This window comes from Toxotes jaculatrix, chromosome 8 (genome assembly GCF_017976425.1).
Source record: "Toxotes jaculatrix isolate fToxJac2 chromosome 8, fToxJac2.pri, whole genome shotgun sequence".
Lineage (NCBI taxonomy): Eukaryota > Metazoa > Chordata > Actinopteri > Toxotidae > Toxotes > Toxotes jaculatrix.
Window position 1 is genome coordinate 912,262 of NC_054401.1, and position 27,208 is coordinate 939,469.

Consider the following 27,208-nt stretch of genomic DNA (forward strand, 5'->3'; position numbering starts at 1 on the left):
AAGCGCAGCGACGTTTCCATCAGCTCCTGCTTCTACACCTCCACCTCTGACTCCAGTCTCGCCGGCTGCCAGCAGCCGACAGCCCTGCTCTCCACCCCGGACCTGCCCCCTCCTCCACCGGCCCGTAACAGCAGCACCTGGACTGACCTGCAGGGGGAGCTGTCCTCTCCTCACTCTCAGGCTCTGATTGTCATTTCTAAATCCTCCTCCTCTTCATCATCATCACCATCACCAGCATCCACACAGGAAACACTCTCACGTCCGCTCGCTCTGAGCTGCAGCAGCTCAGCGTTTTTCAGGCACATGAATCATTTCACCTGAAAAATAAAACCTGACTGTTTAAAGGCACCGAAGCTAAAATCCATCCATGAACCTTTAGTTCTCCATCACTGCTCCGTCTCCAACATTCTGCTCCAAACTTCTCAGACCTAAATCTGGTTTTCAGACCTTCACAGGAACTGCTTTTCAAAATAATGGCACTGCCGATGGCCAGTGTAACATTTCCCATCAGTGAACTTTTCCCTAAAAACAAAAAGGTAAAAACTGAATTCAGTTTTTTCACTTATCAGAAACTTTGTAAAAAAAAACAAAAAACGAACTTGGACTGAATCGTTTCCAGTAATAGATACGTGGCCCTGATACTGAGCCACCTCTGTGAAGGAAGGATCACCCTCCACCTGGCAGAGGTCAGCCGTGAGGGAAAGGTCACGGCGATGGCAGAGATGGACGTCGCTTCACTTCTCAGTCGAGAAGCAGAAACTTTGAATGTGACGTTAGAAAAAACAGAGAGTGCACAGACGTACTGAGCAGAACCAGTTTCATCGTCTCACTGTGACTTTTAGAAAACTTCCTTTAAACCAGCGGCTTCTCCTGCGCTGCTGCCTGAACCTGAACTGGATCCAGACCTGAACCTGAACCGGATCCAGACCTGAGCCTGAACCGGGTCCAGACCTGAACCTGAACCGACTCTGATACTGAAGGAAAGTCGCTGATAAACCTCTGAACCACCGGGAAGTTCTGAGAGAGAAAGACTGACACCAAACAACAACCAAAAGACTGGAGGTGGGGTGGGGGGGCCACGGGGTGGGGGCCATGGGGTGGGGGGCCACGGGGTGGGGGGCCACGGGGTGGGGGGCCACGGGGTGGGGGCCACGGGGTGGGGGCTGTAAATCCTTACAGAAAACACATGCAGCTAATTTCACAAGCTGTTGTTCAAACACTCTCTGAGCGAATCCGACTTGAAGCTGCTTTTTTCTTTTTCTCTCATCTTAAATATACTGTTTTTTTAAAAAGATATTATCTGAGAAATTATGTACATACAGGTTCAGACCACGTCGGATTAAAAAATAAAACTTCTTTATAGTCAGAATATTAATATTAATATTTTTTACCTTTGTTACACAAAAATACGTTACTACGCTCGGCTGTGGCCCGCGGCGCGGCCGAAACACAGGTGCAGCAGGTGCAGGCGGAGAGGGCGGGGCTGAGGGCTGTCAATCACAGTGACTGGGCTTAAAGGACAAGGCCACCAAAACTGCATTTGTGCATCTTTCTGTACAAAGCCTCGAGACGCAAGTTATTTTTTATTTTGTGAGATCTGGAGTTGATCTCATCAGCCTCGTAAACAGCAACAAAACTCAACTCATGGCAGATAAAACAAAGACCTGCAGCTGCTGAAACTTTACTTTCCCGTCACAGTTTAACTACGAGGGGAATCACCGAGGCTTCGCGTTCGTGTAGAAGCTGCTGCGGTGGAATAAACCACCTCTTCACACACCGATGAAAGGATGAAAGGCCGAACGAGAGGCTGTGACGAGTTACAGAAACGGGAACAGATCCTGGACCAGATGTGATGTCAGGACTCTCTACACCTTCATACAGGAAGGTGAAGTCCTACGCTGTGGGATCAGTAAAGTCTTATCTATGTCTTGGTGGAATTGTCCTTTAAAAATCTGAGCTGACAGGGAAATAAAGCTTTAAGCCTGAAGGGCGACTGTGTTAAAGCTGTGGTCCAGACAGACGGGACAGGTCAGGGTTCAGCCGGAGCTCGTCACGACGCACTCGGCATCTCACGAGGTGCAAAGCAACCCTGCCTCCCATCTGCAGCTGATTCACTCCACACATTCATTTTCATCACTGCAATGCATAATATTAAAAATGCAGCCGATCCATTTATAACTACAGGCAAGTGCATCGATGTACTGTCAGAGCATTCGTCCTCGGCAGGACACTCATTCTTCTCTGTTAGAGGGAATGTGGAACGTGGAATCTGACAGATGGACAGAGACAGACAGAGAGACAGAGAGACAGACAGACAGAGACAGACAGAGATACAGACAGACAGACAGACAGAGGCAGCAGGCACATGAGGCTGAAACAGTGAATCCACAGCTACAGATCAGAAACACTGGTCGCCGGCTGAAGACTGAGACACGAGGCTGCAGAGCTGCACGAAGACGTCTTTGCATCTTTAGGACGCAGAGAGACTCGGGGCAGTTTGAAGGGCTGATGTTCATCTGAACATCTGACTCTGAGAACAGGAGGATTCAAGCTCAGGCCCTGACTTCTGAAGGTTTTCTTTACCTTCTGTTATCGTGCGCAGCCTCGTGCACAGCCTCGTGCGCAGCCTCGTGCACAGCCTCGTGCACAGCCTCGTGCACAGCCTCGTGCACAGCCTGGCTTTCAGCTGCCTGTTTCAGGCCTCAGACTGCAGCTCAGTGAAGTCTCTGGGCTCTGGTGAAGTTTTAACAATGACACTGGTTTTACTGGAAGTGAAACTGTCTGTGATCAGATCGGGCGCTTACAGGACACGAGGAGCATTAACGTCCTTCTGGCTGCTGCAGCACTCGAGTCCACTCAGATCCAGGTCCTGATCTTGGTCTCAGACTCGACCGTTACTCTCTGCTCTAGCTGCAGACCGAAGAGGCTGAACACTGACACAGTTCAAGTGATACGTACAAATTTAAATGTAAAGGATCAAATTTAAAAAAAGGGAATTTTTTCAGAAAAAGCTCGGCGTGTTCCAGGAAGCGCCCGACGTGATCACAGTGATTTCAGGATTCGAAGCTGCTGTAAAAAGGAGTGAAACATTGAACAGAAGCAGCATGTTGGGGGTCTGAAGCAGCTCCTGAGGGGGTTTCATCCCAAACCTTTCACTGCTTCACATTAACTCACTCATTTCTGTAAATGAGAACAGACCAGTTTGGCCTGAGGAGAATCTCACAGCCTCTTTCAGGCTGTTAAACTGACATCGACATCATGGCTGAGTTCCTGTCAAAGTGGCTGATAGAGCACAGAAAGCCAACGTATTGGCCTCTGAATGGTGGTTATTTCCTAACCTAATGGCAGTTTGGGGTAAAATAATCCAAACCAATCACACGTCGTCTTCCCCGTGGAGTAACGGCCGACATGGCTGCTGGGTGGAACAGACAACAGGAAACAGAAAGCTCGAGAGAAGGTCTGTCAAGATGCATAATGCTTTTCAAGATCTTCCAAGCGTTGCTGGTTTTTACAGACGGGTTCTTACACAAAGCCGACGTCACGTGAGCGTTTTACTTCTGCATTTACGTGAGTGCATTTTTCATTAACATGCAGATAAGACTCGTACAAGCTAATGCCTAAAAAGAGAAGCAACTTGGTTTTCTTGACTTCAAGCATTGCAAGAGCGATTTCAGTTAAGTGCCTTCGACGGAAAAGCTCCCCCTCCATCGACCGAACGACGAAGAGATTCCCAAGTTACGTCCAAACCTCGCTCTGCAGACCGTCTCGTTGGAGGAGTGGTGAGTGGGCGGCGTCCTCTCCACCCCTGTCCAGGCGTCCGTCTCTTTGCCGGATTCCCACCGAGCTCCTGGAGGGGAGGGGCGGTGGGATCACTTCAACCGGTCGGATCGGAAGGAGTCCTCCACAGCCGGGTCGGCGAGCATTAGGTCACTGTCAAGCATGTCCAGCGCCAGGGAGTCCATCCTGAGCGGGTCGTCCAGGGAGAAAGGGTCCATCTCAAAGCCGGGGACATGGGAAAGAGCACTGGCAATCTCTTTGGACAGACCTGGCGGAGAGTCTCCTGCAGGGAGGGAGGGAGGGACGGTGGACACGGTGAAACTTTTACAGAAATAACTCTGGAAAGACGAGAAGTCAACAGAAGCAACAAACGAGTCTTTGACCCTGATGATTCATACACAGACACAGCAGAGACAGGGATCCACTGCACCCCCCCTTTGTTTTTTGTTTCTCTTCGATCAGACGTCTCCTGATATCAATCGTTTCATTTTCCCGCCTGTATCCAGACACATTAAACATCAGCTGGTCTCACAGAGACTAGTTCATACTGACCAGTGAGGATGATGTTGGGCACGTTGTGTCGTCCTTCCCCACCGCTGTAGTTCTGGTTCTGGTTGTTGAGGAGCTGCTGGTCGCCGGGGTCCTGCAGGCCCAGGGGCCCCTGGGTGTTGGAGGGGAACTGGTTCTTGTCCGTGCTGCCGCAGCTCAGACCGCTGTGGTTCAGGGACAGACCGTCTCCTTGGGTCTCGGCTGTGAACTGACAGAACAGATTCAAAGGTGAGACAGGAGAATGCACATGGATGTGAACACGCACTGATGTGTGGCTGAAGAATCATCAGACAATCATCAGACGCCACGCTGGCCTTGTGTTTATGTGGGATTCATGAGACACACTGAGGGAATGAGACTCTGATATTAAGGTCGATTCTCAGGTATCAGACAAATAACTCTGATGGTCCAAAGTAAACCCTGAGCCACTACAGAAGCCATCAGAGCTCCCAGTTAGCCCAGTCCAGGTGAACGTCCAGCCTCCCTTCAGTCATTCATCACGGTTTCAGGTGACAGCGTGTGAAAGCAAGCTGCTACCTGCTGGTTGGATTTGCCTGTGAGCTGCAGACTCAGGTACGGTTCGTCCAGCAGGGAGTTGAACAAGGCATCCTGGGAAAAAAAATAAAACGAGTCTTGGTTACATGGATCCTGACGGACACCGAAGCCTCCCTTTCTCTCACTGGCATGTTTGTTGACGGCGTCTGTTTTCACCCATTATTATTCTGTAGTTTTTAAATGAGCGGACTCACAGAGACACACACACACACACACACACAGACAACATGAACTCAGTGTCCATCACACCAACTCACAAGTACCTCAGTTGTTACTATAGGACATCTGTAAATAAACCCAGCATAACAATTTCTACAGCACTTCTACACATACGTGTGACTGACGTCATGTCTGGGCCGTTAGTATATGGAATATAAAAACATTTTTACTTCATTGTCAAGTTCACTGGACTTTCACAGTAAGTGTCCAGTGTCCTGTGCCCAGTGTCCAGTCCAGGAACCGTGTCTGTCTCCTTTCCTGCAGCTACCACAGATGATTATTCAGTATGTAGTTTCCTGCTGTCCACAGTGGTTGGACATTATTTTCAGAGCTGCCCACGTGGTTCCCAGTAATAACTGTTTGCTTGTATAATCTGTATATAGGTTTGTAATTATCTGGTAAATGTGTGGGATGTGATGTTGGTAGGGGGCTGGTGACTGAGGACACCTCAGGTTACAGGCAGCCCGTGGTTCACCTGCAGCATCGGTGATCCTCAGAGATAAGAGCAACAACCCGTTCATCAGCCCAGCTTTAAAACGGAGCCTTTAATATGAAGCATTTTATATATTTTTTACTTTGCAGTGACATTCAGAGTCTGAGAGGAGATCAGACTAAATTAGAACATGTGCTCATGTCAGTAAGTGGCACACACAAGCCCGTCGTTGTGTAAATACTGGTCTATAAATATGTATGACATCTACCAGGCACAACAACAACAACAACACATCAACAGCAAACGCAGGAAAGGTGAAATAAATAAGAAATGATTATGTGCAGTTACACAACTGAACCGGTGTGTGCTTCTTCGACAGAGCAGGCCGAGCGGTAACACGGAGCACGGCCACAGGAACCAAAGCAATTCAATCAGTTCAATCCGATGAGACATTTTCATTCACTAAAAATAGTGCACAGGCTTCTTCAAATGACCGTGGTTTCCAAAACACACTGAAGCTGCTTATTAAGCAACGTCATGAAGTTCTGTACACGAAGGGCCGGGACGAACACACAGCACCAGAGACACACGTCACAAACACATTCGCTGTTTTAAAAACAGCTGATGAATAATAAGATTTAAATCTACTGTAATTCATACAAAGTCGTGGACGGTGGTCAGTATTTACCCCAGGGGCAACTAGAGTTAAGCAGGCTGGTGTGAATGAATTATAAATCTCTTCCTGTTGCTACTTTTTCACGGATTGCCCAGTCGCTGTTTCAGTGGAGCTGAGATGGTCGAACCCGTTACAGGTGTAACTACGCCTTACTCACGTTGTACAGGTCTGTGGCCAGGTTGTGGCTGATCTGCTGGAGCTGTGGGAGACCGACTCTCTGCTGCTCCGCCTGCTGATCAGCTTCCTGTTTGACCTGACACTGAGAGGACGACGAGCTCTGGGTGCACTGATCCAAAGCCCTCTCGTTCTTAATGGGCGATGCGTTGGTTGTGTTCGCGTGCGTTCCCATCGGCCTCTGCTGCTGCAGGCGAGTATGTGTTGCACGTTATGGAAATGATAAGAACATTCATCAGTCCCTTATCTTTCTTTATTTTGATGTAATCTGTGTAATCTATTCATCTGGACTAATCTTACTGTTCCAAAGTGCTGCTGCATGTGCTGGTTGCGTAGGTTCTGCAGGTGGAGCTGCTGCTGTTGGGGGTTGGGCCGTGGCTGCTGGAGACGGTGCAGCTGTTGGTGGTGGTGCTGACCCAGCGTAGGAGGCTGCTGGCCGGGCTGGGAGCCAGCCAGACCGGGGAGAGACTGGTGGGAGCCCGGCTGGTGCTGGTGGGACTGACTGAGCGGGTACGGAGGAAGCCTCTGGTCCAGAGGCAATCTGCTGGTGTCCAGAGGGACGCCCTGTGGACGGAGGTGAGGCGTTAGCAACAGTCTTAACCTGAACACAGGAAGTTTTTCTTCTGTGCTGAACTTGTGTTTGCAAAGATTAAAACCAGCAAGTTTAGGTAAATCACTTTAGTTTGTGTGTTTACTGTGAGAGCAGCAGTAAGTCTGGTAACAGGTGTGTGTTACCTGTGTGATGGAGGACAGGGTGGGGGAGATAGTGGGGGAGAACTGTTTGGAGTGATGCCTCCGTGACTCCCCTCCCATCGGCAGGATGAGGGGGGACAGCTGCGCTCGTCTCCGTGGCGACGTGCTGAGCGACGGCTGACCCTGTCCACTGAGCAGCGGCGAGTAGGAGGACGAGCAGGAGCTGGAGCTGCCCACTCCGCTGCTGTAGCTGGGGTTACCGCTGGACGCCGACTGGAGGGAGGAGTTACTGAGGGAGGAGTGCAGTGACTGGCTGCTGAGTGAGGACGGCAGGGAGGGGGAGGAGCTGAGGGACGACTGCAGCGAGGGGTTGCTGAGCGACGAGTGCAGAGAGGCAGAGCTCAGAGAGTTGGAAAAGGAGTGGCTGCTGAGTGATGACTGGATGTTGGGGTTGCTTAGTGACGACTGCAAGGAGGGGTTACTGAGCGTGCTCTGTAAAGACGCCAGGAGACCTGAGGAAGGAGAACAAAACAAGAAACGACGAGTCCACACATATCCTCAAAATGAAAAGACAGATTCTTTGGCCAGCAGAGTGCTTTGTCCGTGTCTCTCAACTATTATTTTAACTGATTGATAAATCTGTAAATTCTTTTGATTAATGAACAACATCCCTGCACAACGACGTCCAGCTGAACGATCAATGAAAATATGCTGATGGAGCGTCAGAAAAAGAAATCCACGATTCACGTTCAAGGAAAAACAAACCTGTGATGTGTTACAGTGACAACCATTCAAAATGATAAGGTCATTAAAAATCCATTAGTCACCTTTCACTGCAGCAGCAGGTTTCCAAATGAACAAAAACGTCAATATAAAAAAAACGACAAAACTCTTCACGTGAATCTTTACGAAGCAACAAGAACTTTATCTGTACAAACTTTGTCACCGTGGCCTCAGCTTAAAATAAACCTGTTCAGGGAATCAGCACCACAGGGACACGACGGCCTGTTTTCACCTGAGCTCCTCCCCCAGGTGATTACAGCAGGTGAAAACATCAGCTCTGTCCCCAAACATGCCTTCCTATTTTCACTCACTTCCCCTCCTTCCACACCGCCTTACCTTACTAACCCCCCCCCCCCCCCCCCCCCACCCCGCCTACTATCTTGCTTCTTTTTATATCCTCAGTAGGTCAGGTCCACCCACACTCTGTGTTTCTGTGTAGTTCTTGGTTAAAGTGAAAAACCAGGATCAAGACACACAAACCAAAGATCATTAAAGATCTGTAATTTAATTTTATAACAATATAATGAGCCTGAAATGTCACCTGAGCTCAACGATCACATTCTGCAGAAAGAAAACAAACAGGAAGACACGTCTCTGACCAGGACAGAGGGACAACCTTCTGCTGCCTGCTCAGGTCTTCAGGGGCCTAATTTAGCACAGAATGAACCATGTTCATTTTTGCAGGTTTCTGTTTTACACATCTGTCATTTGTCAGATTTGCTCCTATTTCTACCGGCGTACCTGTCACACCGATTTGGATGAATGAGCCTACAGACCCGTGGCTGGCAGGGAAATAAAAGAAATGAATCAATATAGAAAAAGTTTTTTGTTTTCTTCCTGTCTCATCCTCACAGAGCAGAACACCATTTTTATCCATTAAATGTCTGCTGTTCCTCAGCCAGGTGAAGACAGTTTGTCATCCTCCTGTCCTGGTATGAACTTTGGGTCCGGACTGATGCCACAGAAGAAGCAACGAGGTTACCAAAAATCTCCCAGGTTCGCCCGCTGGGAAGCGTACACGTCCCTGGCAAATTCCACGATGATCTGACCAGATTGTGTACGACGACTTGTCCTGCAGGTGGAGCTGGAGGAAGGTTTAAGATGACCAGCATGGACAGAGATCCTCTGAGGAGCATGAATGTTACTGGTGAATCTGATTTGAAAGTGACACTATGACTGACCGTCCCGTTTACAGCCTTATAAAGACAACATGCTGATCCAGACTCAGGCTGGGAGAGGCGAGCTGCAGCCTGAGGCTGAGCTGACAGCAGCTTCCTACCTGTGGTCTGTACAGTCACCTCACAAACGATAAAGCACGGCTACACTTTCCGGCTGCACCCACGAAAAAAACCCCTCTCTCTCTTCTCTCTCTCTCTCTGTGGCTAAATTTGGAGCGCCGCCCCGCCGTACATCCCCCTTTGTTTCGTTCGGCCCGCTCTCACCCACATACTTCCTCTCACATTAGTCACTTAGCTGAGGCTTTCATCCAGGCAGATTTACAACAACTGCACAGGCAGGCAGCTCAGAGTCGTGCCCCAGGGCACTTTGGCAGAGAACTGTTACTACGACCGAACCACCACCTTCTGGCTATGGGACAGTTTCTCAACAGGGGTCTACTGGTCTCTTTATCAAGTCCAAGTTAATATTTAAGTGACAGAAAGCTACATTAATGAGGGTTATCATCATACAGAATATGACTGAATTTATTAAAACACTGTCTGTGTAACCACAGTGTGACGCAGCTCCTCTGCAGGTCCAACTATTTTAAAAACATGGAATAAGCCTCACGATGTAGCTGGGTGAAAGGTACTGCGCACTACTGCGAGGGTGGACCGAGTTATTCGAACATGGGCCTTATTTTTGGCGTTTTGATTAGAAATAATTCCAATTTTAAGTTTATACTTTATATGAAGAGCACGGTGAAAGTGAGCACACCATAACTGAGCAATAATCCCTCAGTGCACTGGAAAACCGCACACACCTACAGCAAGCACAGGAAGTGGGTCTGTAAACAGCTCTGGTGCTAACGTTACTGTTCGTCTTCATTTTCTCTTTCAACTTTTCCTAAACTGTCGATTTGTTTTCAACCTGTGTCACTGACTGTTTCTGTGCTGTGACCACGACCACTGATATTCACACTGTGAGGACCGTGTTATTATTACTGAGAGAAAAGACTGACTTTGAAAACAACTGTCCATTAATACCACTTCCTAAACTCTGGGAGTATGAGGCCTTCGAAGAACTCTGCAGGTCTGCAACCTGCCTACGACAACCAACACCAATCAGTTCAACAACACCTGAGGGTGGGGAAAGATATGAGGATGAAAGAAAACTCAGAAGTGAGTAACTATGGTTAAAGTCACGAATCCATGTGAAGCTGCCAATCTCAGTTCCAGCCGTAAAAATAAAAACAATAACAGAAGAGTATCAGGAGGCAGTAACCGACTTTTTCACCACTAGGGGGCAGCGGAAACAAAAACATTATCTCATCACCGTTTTGGTTGAACAGCTGATTATTTCCACACCCAGCAGTTACAGATCATCAAGGTCCTTCATGGTGAGTGGTGTCTGAGTCCACCTGGTGAGCCTGAGTCCAGCTGTCCCTCTCTTTTAGCTCCGGGTTTGGTCTCTACCAGCTCCTGGCTCCTTACCTGCTGAATGCTCCACTGTGTTCACCAGTTCACAGACAGACAGAGGCTTTTTACAGCTGTTTCTCTGAAAACATCTGGCTGAACACGACGCTCTGAGAGCTCAGAGGTTCACCTCCACCTCTGACTCCTTTCATGCTGTTGTTTCATACATATACGTTATGAAAACATCTATTATACTGCAGACTGTATTTACCTGTGGTGTGGTGGTGGAAGTTGCCGTTGCCTCCCTGTGCATTGGCGGCATTGATGCCCAGCTGGGTAAGGGTGGAGGCCAGGTTCCCAGTGCTGCTCCCTCCGCTCAGAGAGGAGGATCCCGGGTAGCCAGGCTCATCCTGGTCCAGCGGCGTGGGCAGCGGGGAAGGAAAGTGGAGGCTGGACAGGTCGGGCAGCGAGCCGCCAGTGTTGAGAGCCGAGGGGACCCCGTGAGCCGGCGTGGACGGCTGCTCCGGGGACGTAAAGATACTGGGGAGGGGGCAAGAGACACAGACGGGGTTGAGGACTTCCTGGGAAACGATGATTGAGATGTGACATGATTTACTAATTTCTGTAATAATATCACAGGCAGCAGTTTAATGTAACTTGCTGCTCCATCTAGTTGCAGTCACTCTAGTGACAGCAGCTCCATCATCATTAAACATCTATCGTCTTCAGTTTTACACACCGACACAGGCACGTTTCCACGCCTCCAAGTGTCGTCTGTACTACGATTCTCTTTGGTTCCAGGCTGAAGGTTTGATATTTGACACTGTTTGGTTTTCTGGCGGCTTTCGAGTTAAAGAAGAGAAACAAAAGCCACAGCAGCCGTAGAGGAACTGATTACTGCCTGCAGGGACTCAGAAGTGAAAGAATCCCGTCTTTGACACAACTCTTTTTCAGGTCTAATCCAATTTCAGGCCACACCAGAGAAATCTGCAGAAGTGGTTATGACATAATGCAATGTGTGATGTGCTGTATGAACAGAGTGTGTATGTTGCGCTGGACTCACTTGATGCCAGGAACTTCACAGGACTTGGGTCGAGATGACAAGAGAGGCAACTAGAGACAGAAAAGCAAAATCAGTTCTGCCTTCATTTGATAAATTTAAAGTTAAATGTTAAATTTTTGCAGAAGATGGATTAAATGTTGTTTTGGTTTTGTAGTTTGACAAATAACACACGTTTATATTAATGCAAACCAGTTAAAGACAGGACATAATAAAGCAAAAATAAATGTAATGTTTATGACTTTACATTCTTGCTGTCCCAGGGTTTGAGCACTTTTCCCTCGTCCAGCACGTTCTCCTCAATGGGAGGAACCGGATACGGGAACACTGACGGACAAAAGGATGCAGGTTTAATCAGAACATACATTTACATATACAAGTATTTAAGCTCCTTTATACAGAGTGTATGAGAAGGTCAGTTACTGGCTCAAATAAGATTCTGAGCTTGTGAACTGAAGTTCAGAAGAAACTCTGTGGTTGTATATTCAATGCAATTCAACTTTATTTATATAGCTCACGTTTGTGAACCATATGAAACTCAAAGTTCCCACAATGTGACACCAACGTTACACACACGCACACACTGAAGTTTCAAGAAGCTCAATAATAAGACAACAACTTTAACTTAAATGTGTGTGAAACATCGTGACTCAGTTTTATACTGAAATGTTCACAAAAGCAGCTTTTATATTCTGACTTTTCTCATTTTTCTCTACAAATACAAATCTTTTCTAAACACAGACAAATCTGAAACACTCTCACAGAGGTGTGTGTGTGTGTGTGTGTGTGTGTGTGTGTGTGTGTGTGTGTGTGTGTGTGTCTGTGTGTGTGTGTGTGTCTGTGTGTGTCTGTGTGTGTCTGTGTGTGTGTGTTTAAAGATTGAAAAGCCACAGGCTTTGAAATTCCTTCTGAACATCATTTCACCAGCTCAGAATGTTGCTGACTCCTGTTTGAGCCCACACACGTTCTACCAAAGCTGGGACCATGAACACAGTTAGCATAAAACACTTATACATATCTGCCATGAATAACATGTCCATGAGACTTTGTATGTTTGTTTGTTTGTTTCAGAAATTTGAGTCTGACAATGAAGGGAAACTGAATATAACTCACTTCTTCTGCCCTCTCCATCGCTCTGACCTGAAGGATCAGACAGACAGACAGAGAGACAGACAGAGAGACAGACAGAGACAGAGAGACAGACAGATCAGGTTTAACTGAGTTGGAAATACTGTCTTCAGTTTACACTCAGAACATCCTGACTCTGCTGCTGTTTGGACTCAGATCTTTATCCTGAGGGACTGTGAGCCGCTCAGTCAACCCAGAAAAGTCAGTGTAACAATGAGCAGGTCACTGCACCAACATCAAAGCAAAACAACAACATCTTGGGCTCACTGAGTTTCTCAAGACATCGCACCGTTTTCACTTCCGTCATTGTGGTTTTAAAAGGCCCCATATGAATCAGCATGAGCGAGACGACAGCAGGTGACAGACTTTTCATTCAGTCAACACAAGCTCTTCCTGCTCCTGACAGGACGGACAGGGCACCTGCTGGGCTTCCACTGCTCTTTGCCTCTGATTTTTAACAGCTGTTTTACTGTTTCATTCTATGAGCAGAATATGTACGTTTAAAAGTTAATAACAAAGTTTGTGAGTTTGTGAAAGGCAGGGAGTCACGTCATCACCTAAAAACAATCGATGAGTTATTCAAATACAGAGCCTGCAAGATGTGAGCGGCTGTGGCGTCCCCCACAGGGATCAGGACTTGGACGTCATTGTTCTGCCTTTAAAATTTAATATAAGATAAATTCCCACATCTCAGCATCTAAATTTGATCAGCATGTTTCAGCCTGTAGATTTTAATCCTGCTGTGCAGCGTGTTGAGTATTTGTGTTATTGTTCTGAGGTGCTCTCTCACCTGTGCGTCTGGTGCTCTGCGGCGTGAAGGTGGGTCCTCCTGTGGTGAAGGGGTCTCCTGTGGGAGGGTTCATTACACTGGTGTGGAGGGCTGAGTCGGAGTTGGTCCTGAGGGCCCAGAGACACACACACACACACACACACACAGTGTTAAGGGACGTGGGGAGAGAGAGAGAGAGAGAGAGAGAGAGAGAGAGAGAGAGAGAGAGAGAGAGAGAGAGAAGTGAACAAAATAAAAAGAAAGAAAAAGCGCTTTCGACGTTGAAGGTCAGGTGAGTCTTCAGCCTCCCACACAGTCAGATATCAAGGTAAAACACTCCATTACAAGAGAAAATAGCAGCCACAGCTGCACGGCAGAGATAAAAGCCCACAGACGTTTGTTTCTTTTCACCTACGAGAACAGGACATTTCATCTTCCCAAGATTTTTTCCTAACACCAGGTGAGATTACAGAATATTTAAGCTCTCACGTGTTGCCCGCACCCACCAAAAGCAGCTCATATGCACATTTTGAAATAGAATGAACTGTTTCATGCACCTACAGCAGAAACCCAGGCAGCGCGGACACACAGCTGTTTCTGGTTGGACTCTGGTACAGAAAATGACCTCTTTGGTCTGTTGAAGTGAGCCGATAACTGACGTGCCTGATTGTACTTTTGGTGTGTCTTGGACTTTACAGAAATATTTATTTAACAGCTCAGGTATTCCATGTAAAAGAGAGTGGACTAAACAGAAGCTAACAGAGACACTGAATGATCAAAGTGTAAAAGGAGACATGGAAGAATAAAGGAGGCAGAGAGGAGGAGGGAAGAATGAACAGAGATGTAGAAAGTTACAGGACAGGGATCAGGATTTATGATGGGTCCAAAACGAAGAAAAGGTTCGACCTTTTTATTAAGTAAGTCAAAGAAAGAAGAAATAACTTCCAAAGAAAAAGTCTGATTAGACACATTCTCATTTTCACCCACATATTTTCATTCGGTATAAGAATCGTCCCGCCACTCTCAGGGTGGGAGCTGGAGGACGACCAGCAGAGGGAAGAGAAGAAGGAAGAAGAGGATGAGGAGGATTCACCTGTTGAGTGCAGCGGAGGGGAGACGAAACAACTGGCTTTTATCCCCCGGGAAGTTTCCGGACCAATTCCTTTTCGTGATCGACAAGAACAAAAAGTTATTATCCTCCACCGATCAAGAACATCAAAAGGAAGGAAAAAAAGATGGGGGGAAGAAAAAAAAAAAGAAGAGCGTGGGCTCGGAAAACAAACGCAAGCGAAGAAGGGAGGAACATGAAGGCAGCGAGCGAAGGACAGAGGGAGGCTGGCTCGTCACCTGGCGTGACAGGTGAAGGCTCGTTAAGCCAGTGCAGAGTTTGTGTGTGCGTTCAAACAGGTTACAGGTGTCAAAGCCTACTGTGTGGTCAATGTGTGAAAACGCAGCCGACTGAGATACGTGTTCACCTGCAGTCACTTTCCAAACCGCTGCTCTGCCAAAAGCCTTTTGCTTGTGCTTATTATAAGCTAATGAAAACACTACAACTCTTACATGCTCCCTGTAAGACCAACTCATATTCACCAGCTGTCCTGGGTAATGTTGGGAAGTCACAGGACTTACTGAGAGACGGACCAACACTTTGTTGGGTTTGGTCTTTTCATGGTGTTTGTTTATAATTAAGAAAACTATGGAATAACTCCAGACTTATGCTGTTTAGTCTGGATGAGCACCACAGAAGAAACGTGGGAGGACGAGCGGTTAACAAATCTCCGCTGAATCAACAAAGCTCCTTCTGACTTTTTGTCTACAAACTCTGCTCCTCTTAAAATCAGGCGGACTAAATGAACCTGAAACAAAAATGTTTTCCACACAAACCAACAAAGACAAAGTGCAGGTGGGATTTCTCTCAAACTTTCCAACAACTCAGCTGAAAACTTTATGTTTATAAAAACTCCAACTGGTGGCTGGCGACCTGACAAAGTGACGGCTGGAGCTGTGTGTGTGTGTGTGTGTGTGTGTGTGTGCATGTGTGATGTGCAGTGGACCTTCTCTGGCTGAAGACCGAGGCCAGTCTCTCTCTGAAGGGTAGTTGTTGTCTTGTTAGAAGAAAACCAGAAAGAACGCAGGCAGGCGAAAATTAAACGGCTGGAACGGAGCAGAAAACAGGAGAAAAAGCCAAAAGAGAAGAAAGAGATTCCCAGAAGGCGAAAGGGAAAAAAAAAAGAAAAACAAAACAGAAGAGGACAAAAGGACTGAGGGCTCTTCAAAACCAACTCGAGTTAGGAGAGATGCCGGCTAAAGTCAACTCAGTTTCCTGTTAGCTGTGCAGAGGTTAGTGCAGCTGCTGGAGAGTTAAATGAACCGAAGCAGCGGCCTCAGCCGGACCCGGAAAAACCTTTGTGAAGCCTCGGTGTCACCTCATGTGAGGCTGCTGGGGATTCAGTGCCTTGCTCAATGACACCTCATCGGGATGGAGTGAGCGGGGGGATTAGGCTGAAGGACAAACATCTGCATTTTGATTCTGAAGCGTAGTTAAATAAAGATGATGTCATACAGAACACATGGATTCTACAGGTTCCATGAAGTCAAACATGTGAGATCCTATACCACAGAAACATGGAATAAAATATCACCTGTGGAGAGTTAAACAGAAAACCCTGCAACACCACATGTTAATAAAACAAACATATAAACACAGAGAGGACAATAAGCTACGAACAACACGTAGCCTAAGATGCTAAAGATTTACACTTCAACAGATTAATAACAAAAACTCAGGTAAACTCAGGTTAAACTGTGGATTATGTATCACTGTGTCTATGGAAGCAGACTATTCCACTGATCTGCTCTAGATTGATCTGTGAGACAGAGTATGGAGACTATAAGACCTCTGTGATCTGTGAAGCTTTATTTTACCCGAGGAGAAGTTTTAAGGTTTTGTCATCATTTTTTTTTGGTGCACGCACAAACCCATGTTTTCACCTTCTAAACCGTCTGAGGTGTGACAAAGGCTTCAGAAAGGTTTGGGAGCAGTGGGAGCAGAGAAGACTCTGACAAGATGCTTTGGAAATAACAAACAAGCGTCCCCGCAGACGGCCACGTCTCCACGGAGACAGACGTGGAGAGAGCAGAAGTGGGGGTAGGGGGATGGAGGCGGTTAGGGGACAGTACCTTCTCCAGCTGGGGTCGGGGGGCGGGGACAGGTAGGCGGAGTTATACGGTGAGCTGTCCACCTGAGGAGACGACTGGTTAAGGAAACAACAACAACACACGACATATTATGTTTTTCATAGTTTCTGTTTCCCTTTGATATGATGGCCTGTGGCTGCATGTTTCAGTATGACTTCTCATTTTTTCTGTTTCTTCTTTACTGAGTTCTAGTGAAAAATAAGTGGTAGCTGAAAATAATCAGCCGTTCTTTCCTCTGAAAGCAGTTTTCAGCACCGACTGCACAGCTTCACACGCTAACTGTTCCCAGTGCCACATGTTCACACGTCTCCTGCAGCTCTACGGAGCAGACGTGGTGTCTGAGCCACGTGTTCAGCGTGATTTGAGATTTTTTCTTAAATTGTTTGCTTTCCCTTCCTTTAAATGTCGACTCTCACTGACCTACTGTGCTTCAATCAAGACAACAGTTCTATTTCATTTGGTGTCAGAGCTGCTGAAATCCCTTCCTCACATCCTCTAACCTGGGATTTCCTCAGAACCATGTGAGGCTTTGGCATGTGGTTCTTCATTTGTGTTTCCATTGTATTTTACAAACCAGGGCGCTTTGCATAGACACCATCAGTGATAAGGCACTGTTACTTATCACTTTCATGGTCTTCCTGGCAGGTGAGTGAAGTCAGTGGTTGTACAACAGACAATGACTGGACCTCAGACTGAAAACAAACCAGGACTCATCCGACACTGGCAGCTATCATGCTTCAGTGGTCAGATTCACAAAATTAAATTAAGTACCACACACCAACTGATAGGTGGCAAACCACCAGGACCACTGGAGGCCTCTGGAGTAATAAGTGTAATAAGTGGATGAAAAGCAGACAATCATGTTTACTGACTGTTTGTTCGGATCCTGTTGCTTTCAGGTCTTTACTTGTTACTTGAGTCATTTTTTCCTGCAGCTAAAACTCTGCTCTGTAAAAAAAAAAATCCAACAGACAGAGTTTGTTTTAAAGCTCGATTTTCCACAGCTGCAGATCTACAGGTCTCTCTGACACTGTCCTGTGAGATTCATCTGTAATAACTACATGGTTTCAAAACAGCCAAAGACAAAAAAATCATATTCCCATCCCATTAACACCAACTGAACCTGGAGACGGCTTTCAATTTCAATTCCACTGACGTTTCCTTATGTGTGTCTTGCTTGAAGGCATAAAAAAACTCCACTCAGTGATAAACATCACTATCACAGCTGCTGCCTCCTTAAGATTCAGCTTATACAGGAAATAAGTTGAGTTCAGATGAATGAGGAGTCCGCAACAAAGAGACGTCGTGTTGTCGCCGTGACCTCAGAGCAGATAACAGTCCTGACAACATGTCATAAAGCAAACATCACACGTGATAAAAGAACATCTCTGTATGAAGCTCCACAGCAGTGCAGCGTGTGCTGATTTAGATGGAACTGACAGGGGAATTCACAGGCTGTGGAGCCGTCAAAGCCCCAGCTGTCTGAGGGATTCTGTAAGTTTCTTCTTCTCTGCAAGTTGCATTCTCACACTGTTAAACCTGGTGACATGTTCCTTCATCACCATGAGCGCACACACACACACACACACACACACACACACACACACACACACACACACACACACACACACACACACACTGTAGTTCATTCTGACTCAGTCCCACACACACACTATCCCGCTGCCCCAAATACTCACTACAGCACCAAATATGGATTAATCCACTGCAGAAAATAGTCCCCAACACAGTCACCGTTTCCTTCTGTTTGTCTGATTAAAAACTACAGCGAGCAGCTGTTCATGAAACTTCTGACCCTTTTTTAAAAAAGAGATGAAACTGTTTATTTGTTTTTAAAGATTTACATCTTCAGTGGGAGCCAATGGGCTGAGAGCGGAGAGCCACAGACGGAGGAGGGAAGTTACAGAGTGCTGAGAGATGCTCTCACTCGCTGCTGGTTTTGCTCTTTTTCAGTTTTCTTTTCACTTTGAAGAAAAACTAAAGGATACTTGTCGGTTGCGGTACGGTCGGACCGGCGAGATGAAACGGCGGTCCCTCTGGACTCGCTCCACCAGGCCATGATGCCGAGTCGACCGGTTGGACTCCAAAGCGGAGGGGAAGGAGCCCTGACAGAGAGACGGAGAAAGGGATCAGACATTTATTTCACATTTCTAATCTCCCTCACTGGAGAAATGAAATGCTAAGATCTGCCTCTGTTTTTCAGAATGTAGTGTGGAGGACATCTTCAGAGACCTGTTAGCTCCAGTTTGATTCATATCTTGTTCTTGAACTGATTTGCCACATATTCACTGGAAAAAGACAATTCATTGTTTTCCAGCAGTTTTTTAATTTTCCAGGTGACTAGAAAGTTGTATTAGAGCATTAAGAGTTTATATTCTCACTGTTAGTGAGATGAATAAAAATCCATCAGTTTTGTTTGAAACTTGTTGGAGACATACTCCACAGGACCAGAATCTCAAACGTTGCATTCGTGTGCCGTTGAAAATCCAACATCTGCAGCATTCTTCCATGTCTGCTCCTGAACAGTGTCACTTTCACTAACTATTTTCCTGGAAAATCACAACCTGGGAGAAACGCACTAACACATTCTGGAGGCTTCGGCCTCCCAAATTCCTCTGCTCAGTGGAGCCGAGCAGCCAAAAACATCCGACTACCTGCTGTCAGATTCATCTTGGTCTGACCTCACAGACAGAGGAGGAGGAAGGCAGACGAATGGAGGCTGGGAGTCAGCTGTGATATCGGTGGAGGACAGACAGGGAGAGGCGATGATATTGATGAAAAACTTCCATTACAGAATGAGTTTGGCTCTGCAGAGCTGCCGGGAAAGACTGATGACTCAGAGGTGAAGATCTGCAGGCTGCAGACGGTGGTGACACAGCAGAGTCCTCAGAACATCTCCGCTTCAAATCCAAAACACAGCAACTGATTTTTCCACAATGGCTTCATTACAGAAGCATCAGTTACCAAATCACTCCAAGTGCTACTGAAGTGGGAACAGTGGTACCAGTAAAAGAAGTATCAGAGGCCTTAGCAGTGTGAATTACTGAGAGTAGTAGAAGCAGCAGCAGCTGTGCTAACAGCAGTAGTATGACCTGTAGTTGTAGTTGTGGTACCAGTTGTGGCCGCAGTAGTAGAAAAAACAGTGGTAGTGAAAGATACAGTACCGATAGAAGAACAGAAAAAAAATAAAAGTAGAAACTAAATAAATCCAGATGGGAGGTGAGGACATGGAGTGGGAGTGTGCTAGTTGTCACCTGGAAGTCCTGAGGGTTCCTGCCGATCTGGTTGACGTTGGGTAATGAGCCGCCGTAGTACGGCCCCTGACTCCTGGCAAGGCGGAGCTTCTGAGCCTGGAGCTGACACGACAGAGACAGACCAGAGGAAACAACGGACATTAACAGTTTGAACATTAAGGACACAGTCAATCAGAGCTTTACCAAGAACAAGAACTGTTAATACTGTCTCTGTGCGTGGTGACACGGGAGCCCCTGCTCTTCACCCTGCTGACCCACGACTGTGTGCCCAGCTACAGCACCAACCACATAGTGGGCCTCATCACCGACCATGATGAAGCCAACTGGTCCCGTGGTGCAAGGACAACAATGTGTTCCTCAGCGTGGGGAAAACCAAAGAGACTGCTGTGGACTTCAGGACAGTAAAGATCAGACCGCCGTGCGTAGCTGCACGTAAATGATTCTCCTGGAATCGCTCACTTTTTAGCCGCCTGATGACGTAGCTTTCATCCGAGCAGCTGACAGAGAGATGACACGTCAGCCACCGCTCCAGGGGACGTCAGATCCAGGCAAACAATTCAACACGTAAGTCACAGGACGCCATCTCGTCCACAGATCACATAACTAACAACGGTTTATATTAATGGGAAAATACCCAGAAGCCAAAGGTCAGAGGTCACAGAGCCGTGATAATAATCAACTGTTGGAACTTAGGCCAATCAGGTCTGAGGAATGATTCCACTTTCAGAATTCTCCCATCAATGACCTGTCTACTATGGACGGCTGGATCTGCATCATCAATGACTGTGATCAGAGGAGAGGTGGAGCGACAATCACAACACTGAGGAGTAGAACGGACTCTGTGACTTGTATGATGAAGCCGTCCATGTAACGTAATGCTGTGTGGTTTCATTTCCTTTTTTCTGCCATGAGCCAGATTCACATTAAAGAACTGCACACACACACACACACACACACACACACACACGCACACACACACACACGCACGCGCGCACACACACACACACACACACACACACACACACACACACACACACGCACACAAACACACACACACACACACGCGCACACACACACACACGCGCACACACACACACACGCACACACACACACACGCACACACACACACACGCACACACACACACACGCACACACACACACGCACACACACACACACACACACACACACACACACGCACACACACACACACACACACACGCAGAGGCTCTGGCCCAGTTTCTTGGAGAGTGCGATGAACTCTTTTAATCTCCTCCTGTCCTTGTTCTCTATCTCTTCATGTCCTTGGTGCTTTGCAAAACCCTGTAAATCAAAAGCACTGGAAAACATCACAGAACCTCCGTAAACTTAATAAACTCAAAATTACCAGCTCTGATGTTTCAATGGAAAAAGTGAATGCAGCAGCCATCAGAGAAAAATCGGAATAATGTGTGTGAGCCCTGCAGGTGAAGTGGTGCTAATCATTGCCCAGAGACGAGAATCATTTGCAGAGTGAACCGGTGGACGACTGATGGGCTTCAGCTTCAGCCAAGTTTAGGTTTAATCATCATCTTCACAGAAAAAGAAAAACCTTTGGTTGTAGAGCCGCTCTGAGAGAGGACGTAGGACTCACAGAAAGTGCCGACTCAGAGCTCTGATATGACAGGAGAGACTGACAAATCACTGGAGCTGAGTCATTCTCTGAAGGGCTCCACCGTCTACACTGCAGGCTGGAAATTCACTCGCCTGCACGTCTTCCAGCTGTCACGAGCTCATTCAGAGCGCCACAACATCTCAGCTCCAAAGTCAGAGCGTCCACGCTTTTATTTTCTTACACCAGCTCCAGAAAACACTTCATTAAGATCCGTCCAACTGAAGTGAAGATGATAAAAGGCCACTGCAGAGGTGAGACGAAGAGGAAACGCTGAACTGTAAGAGCGTGACTTTCCTAAAAAAACAAAACTCGCGGTGACTCATTCAAACCCCACTACCTACGAACTGTTCACTCCAAACACAGACAGTAACCACTGTTTGCGTGCGGCAACACAATACTTTGACAGTGACAAACACCAAACAACTGATTATTCAGCCACAGTGAGAACACAGCGGACAGCTGCAGCCTCTGATCTGTAGAAAACCTGCAGCTATATTTACACAGACGATGAATTCACAGACATTTACATCACAGTGTTGTGTATAACAATAAATCCTGATTATAGCATTAATTGGTCTTTAAGCACAACTTGGACCTGGATCAGCAGCCAAACGTGTGGATGAATGGATGAATGGATGGAAAGATTAACACGTTAAATAAATAAATTCTAACAGATGAACCTGGATCAACCTGGACACTGTATCTCAAGATCATCCTGACGGAGGATGAAACAGTCGTCACCGTGACAACTTCCCTGCCTGTGAGTATTACACACCGCTGTATGTGTGTGTGTGTTCTGCCATCTCAGCAGTATATGAAACAGCACACCCCCACAGAGGTGCCCCCCCCCCCCAGCTCAGGTTTTTTTCCGAACACTTTAACTGACTCAACCGAGCCGGTACCCTCCTGTCGTCTGGGGTGAGGGACCTGCACGATGTGGTCGTACTGGTCGGCTCCCATTGTGACACCATTCAGAAGGCCAACCTTCCCCGGATCAACAGAGCCGTTACAGGTCACGGACGGTTTCCGTCAGCACGAACTGGGCAACGTGTTCGATCCCCGTTCACCGGACCAGGGAAACCTCCGTCTGCAAATGTTTGGGTGCTCAGCAGAGTATCAGAGCGAGTGACCTGCTCTCTGACCACAGTGTTCGGTGCGTAGTGTTTTTACCTCCATTAACAACATCAACCTTCTGAAAATCATCAGAAAAACCATCCAGACTCAAACACACACGACATAAATAAACATTCTGTGACATATCTGAATAAAAAAATAAAACAACAAACTTTATCATCATAGATGACAGAACAGAGAGTACATGAACATTCACTGACATTTAAACTAGACCTCAGTCGATTAATCTATTGAAAGCAAATGAATCAGTTATTATTTTCCTAACTTCCAGCTTCTCCTGTTCTAGATCACTGGAAACTGAACACGTCTAGGTTTTGGAACCAAAACAAGACAAACACCTTTTAAAAACTCTGCTTAATCACCACGATCTCAACGTCTGATAAAAACAAGAAGGACTGTGATGAAAAACAGTCGCTGGACACAAAACACATCACTTATTTAAACCAGTGCGAGGACAGACGTCCTGATGAAGCCGTCATACGTCCACACGCTTTCCTCACACATTACACACACACTGAATGTGTGTGTCTGATTTCTGTCCTTTCCAACAGAAAATAAAAACTGTGATGTTTCAGTCTGAGAGAAACTGCATATCAATACTGAACAGCTTCGACGTGGAGCTGCTGCTGCCACCAACACACACACCCTGATGCTATTAGCTGATTGGACCACCCACACACTCCTCCTGTTGCTGCTGTGTGTGTCTGTGTGTGTGTGTGTGTGTGTGTAAAGGACAGGGGCAAAGACGAATTCCCAGAAAAGACAGAGCTGAGAACGGTGGTATTGTCAGTAAACGGAGGAGGAGGTGGTGCATGTGTCAAAAGTCCCTTCAGTCGCTGAACCTGAAATAAGACTGTGCCTGACGTGAATCATTTTTATTAACCTATGCATTAAGGCTGCAGCTAATGCAGTCTTATTAATCAATATTTACATTATTGATTAACCTGGCCACCAAGTTAAAGTCACTGAACACTGAACAGCTGGACCTGTACCAGTAAATGTATATTTATGCTTTACTGAAGTTTCTAACCTTCGGTTTCCACTGAAACTTTTCAGAAAGGAGTGGATTCAACTTCACAGAAATTCTGGAGGCTGGCGTCTGTGCTGCTGTTTCACCGTGTTGTGTGCTGCTGGTTGTTCAGTTTACTGACATGTGACTGAGCAGAAACCAGAGAATGTTTGACACGATGAACAACACGGGAAACACCTCAGAAACACTTTCACCAAAAACTGACCATCATGCATGAAGGTAGGATTTATCACAGGGTTGTTGGATTAGACAGCATTAGTTTTATGCACTTAGTGTACTTAATAAACTGCCCACTCTGTGGACCGTATATCAGTATTAAGATAAGATAAAGGAAATTACATTCGTTACAGCAGCAAAGAGGAAACTGTCTTTATTAATGGTGTAGTATTGATTTCAGCCAAATCACCCAGCTCTGGTGTAAATCATGTCACACCGAGGTCAATCCTGTGTGTGTGTGTGTGTGTGTGTGTGTGTGTGTGCAGTGTCAGTTCTGCATCATTAACACAGATTAATGAAGATAAGTTGCTGCTTTTTCACCTGCTGATACAACTCAACTCATTTAGGAAGTGCTGAACATCAGTGGAACTCCTGAGCGTTTGTCTTCCTGTCGTCCGAAACTACGACACACGTGTTCCAGAGGCTCAGCCGCACGGTTTATGGTTTATGACTAAAACAATAACTCAGATCATTTCCTTCACACTCAGATCACAAACACGTATGAGCAGCGCTGAGGAGCACTGACCGTCTGTAGCACCGAGCAGTGAAAACAGTGGAAGTGCTGGAAGTTGGTGCTGAACGCTCAGCCAGATTCTCGGTCATGTTTACTTATTCTTTGATCAGATAAGCTAAGTGCCTGCTAGTTTGCCCCAGGGGCAAAACTGGACTGCTTGGCCCTAACTCACCCCTCTGTTTGTGTAACACGTGCACCCTGGCTTCAGGTTTGATGTGCGGTGATAAACACTTTCATTCAGGAATCATACAATCACTGAATTAAATTAACGAAGGTCTTTAAACTAGATTTAAAGTCTTATCGTGTCAGCTGGTCTTATGCCTCAGTGCTGTAACTAATGATCAGTATCCTTATTGATAAATGTGGAGATTCTTTTCTCAATAAATCGTTTTATCAATAAAACGTCAGTTACCAGTGAAAATGCTTGTGGTTATGTGCTAGTTGTATAAAAGTCCAGAGCCAAAGACACTCCGTTTACACTCACTGCAAAGAAATACAGCGGATCTGTCAAACTCCAGCAACCGGCAATGTTTAAAAAAAAAAAGTTATTACAATGATTAATTTCCTGTTGACTATTACTGAAAAAAAGGAATCAACAACCTGACACATCAAAGTACTTTATCATACTGACGCAAAGATCATATCAAAATCCAGCACTGCCAAAAAGCACAATGCTCAAATACACCCAGAGATTTCAGAGGGAGAGTTATCGCTTTAAAAACAGAGCAACAAAATCATATCACTCAACCGCAGTGCCTTCTAAGCTAAATATAAATAACATCAAACTCAGTACTATTAATCCAAATAAGTATCCATGCAAAAAGGATTATGCTGGGCTACGTGTCTGTCGTCTGTGTAGTGAAATCTCTTGCCTGAAGCCAAATCTGTGTTTGGGAAACAGACAGCAGGTGGTCACAGTGAGATGAAGTAAACACACGCTGTGATTGGTCCTAGAGTTTACCTGTCCAATTGATGCGACATCGCGAAAGACAGCTATCACCTGACAAGAGTCTGTGGATTCAGTTAGAATTCATTCATGCAGTGCTGTTCAGACGTAAATGATCTTATGATCCTATAAAGACCCACACAGCAGCACTAACCCATGTTCACCACTGTTGTGTAAAGCTCGGAGAAAACACCAGAAAACACACTCAAATCACCGTTTGACTCACTTTAAGCCGGTCGTTGAAATGTTTCATCACTGACTCTGTAAAATGTCAAACACATTGACCTAATGTCCACCTAATGTCCACACACTGACCTAATGTCCAAAGCAATCCATTCACACTGACAGGAAAACGCTCTAACTTTCAAATTTAGTTTAGTTTTTAACTGATACAAAAATTAAATATCATTACTAATACATACACAGCTAGATTTACAGTCCACGTTCCTAACTGTTCTCCTTTAAAGATAGAAAACATTGCACCAAAGATCAGATCCGGTCTGGACTTTTTGTTGCTTGTCCTAACTTCACCTTTTACCCGGACAGTCGGGCTTTGACATACTCCCCCGGTGTCTACTTTTCAAAAGTTGATTAAGTCTTGATTAAGTCAGCGGTGCCGTAAATAAATAATTAAAGTCCGACTCCGGCTTCAACGGAGTCCACCTTTTCGCATCCTGGTTTAACCGACTTAGATCCCAGCTGCCGAGTACTCGGTGTTTACACTGCTGACTGATGCCAAATGTAAGCTGACGGACTTGAATTGACGACAGTTAAGATAAATGATAATCACGTCCTAACTTGCGTGCAAAAACCGTCCCGCCATACTCCATTGAAAAAAAGAGACCATATACAGTAAGCATTGTTTGTAAGGATACGCGACAACGTTAGAGTCTCTTATTCAAAACGGGACCGTTCAATTAAAAAAACATGTACTTTTCAACTGGGTGTAGTTAACGTTAACAGTTAGCTACACGAGGAGAGGCGTATGCAGTTCTGAAAGTTAGCTCTGATTGTCATGAGATGAGCTGCTATTACGAGTCTCAATTAAACGCCGAATTTACCAGAAGAACATCACGATTTGCAAAATATATCGTTTTGCGTTCTACTTGTTAAATATGTGTGTGACAGTGAGTAACGGCTCACTGAAGTGTCGGATTTTTGAGCGGAGTTCGGCGGGACGTTCTCTCCGCGGTGAACCGAACGTATCGGGGCTAGCAGGGTGACAGCGACGTTCACGTAACATAGTAAACAAGCCAAGTTAGCCGTCGTAGCTAATGCTTGCTAACTACGCTAACTACGTATCGGAAATGGACAACAAGAGGCAACAACTTTTTCTGCTGACAGTTTATATCTAACTAAAACTACAGACTTTGTCGTCTTAAGTTGATATTTGCTATAAACGCATCAAATCCAAGCAGAGCGCCACGTAGGGGCAGCAGATAACGTTATCTTGGAGCCTGACAAGCCCAGGGAAGGCCTCTCTTCCTCCGGGCAGCTCTCCTCCTCCTGCCTCCGTCTCAGACTTACCCTGGTCGAGGTGATGTCCATCATAACCTCCTGAAAGGCGGCTGTCTCCTCGGCCTGCCGCTGGGTATGCAGCGCTATCTTCTCGCTAAACTTCCTGGGGTTTGAAGCCCCGGACCCGGCGCCCGACGTGGGTCCGGGTCCGGGTCCACAGCCGCCTGTACCCGTCGCAGACATCTTCACCGAACGGACGGGACGACTTGACGTAGTGGAATGATTTTCACCAAAGAGGGGCGACAAAGGGAAGAGCTCTCACTCTGCAGCTACTTCCGGGGACCAGAAACGTCAGCTAGTGTGCGCCGAGGTGTGTCCACATCATAATTTCAGGCTGAG

The 27,208-nt window shown here is 46.4% G+C and overlaps 1 protein-coding gene across 4 annotated transcripts; it reads right to left on the reverse strand.

Annotated features, from left to right (window-relative positions):
• Positions 1-1,258: 1,258 nt before the first annotated feature.
• On the reverse strand, positions 1,259-27,077 carry LOC121185484 (CREB-regulated transcription coactivator 2). Of its 4 annotated transcripts, none has more exons than XM_041043662.1 (16): positions 26,879-27,077; positions 19,860-19,961; positions 18,594-18,710; positions 16,570-16,631; positions 14,483-14,551; positions 13,411-13,517; positions 12,606-12,632; positions 11,740-11,819; positions 11,496-11,545; positions 10,704-10,972; positions 7,119-7,588; positions 6,684-6,947; positions 6,367-6,567; positions 4,864-4,935; positions 4,330-4,534; positions 1,259-4,060 (listed from the first exon to the last, which is right to left on the reverse strand). In XM_041043662.1, exons 1-16 carry the CDS (start codon positions 27,050-27,052, stop codon positions 3,870-3,872), a joined length of 2,460 nt encoding a protein of 819 aa, XP_040899596.1. In that variant the 5' UTR covers positions 27,053-27,077; the 3' UTR covers positions 1,259-3,869. The 4 variants fall into 4 exon arrangements, with proteins under 4 accessions (XP_040899596.1, XP_040899595.1, XP_040899597.1 ...); XM_041043661.1 differs by having other exon boundaries at positions 6,367-6,570; XM_041043663.1 differs by lacking the exon at positions 14,483-14,551 and having other exon boundaries at positions 6,367-6,570.
• Between the last annotated feature and the right edge of the window lie 131 nt (positions 27,078-27,208).

What these genes read in the sequence shown, in the direction of transcription:
- LOC121185484 (XM_041043661.1), bottom strand. Translation starts at nt 27,052, where the DNA reads ATGTCTGCGACGGGTACAGGCGGCTGTGGACCCGGACCCGGACCCACG. An exon ending in CCCGACCCCAGCTGGAGAAG is followed by an intron (nt 14,552 to 16,569) that starts GTACTGTCCCCT and finishes GATCACGAAAAG; the next exon opens with GAATTGGTCCGGAAACTTCC. An exon ending in CCCTCCGCTGCACTCAACAG is followed by an intron (nt 13,518 to 14,482) that starts GTGAATCCTCCT and finishes CTGGGCCCTCAG; the next exon opens with GACCAACTCCGACTCAGCCC.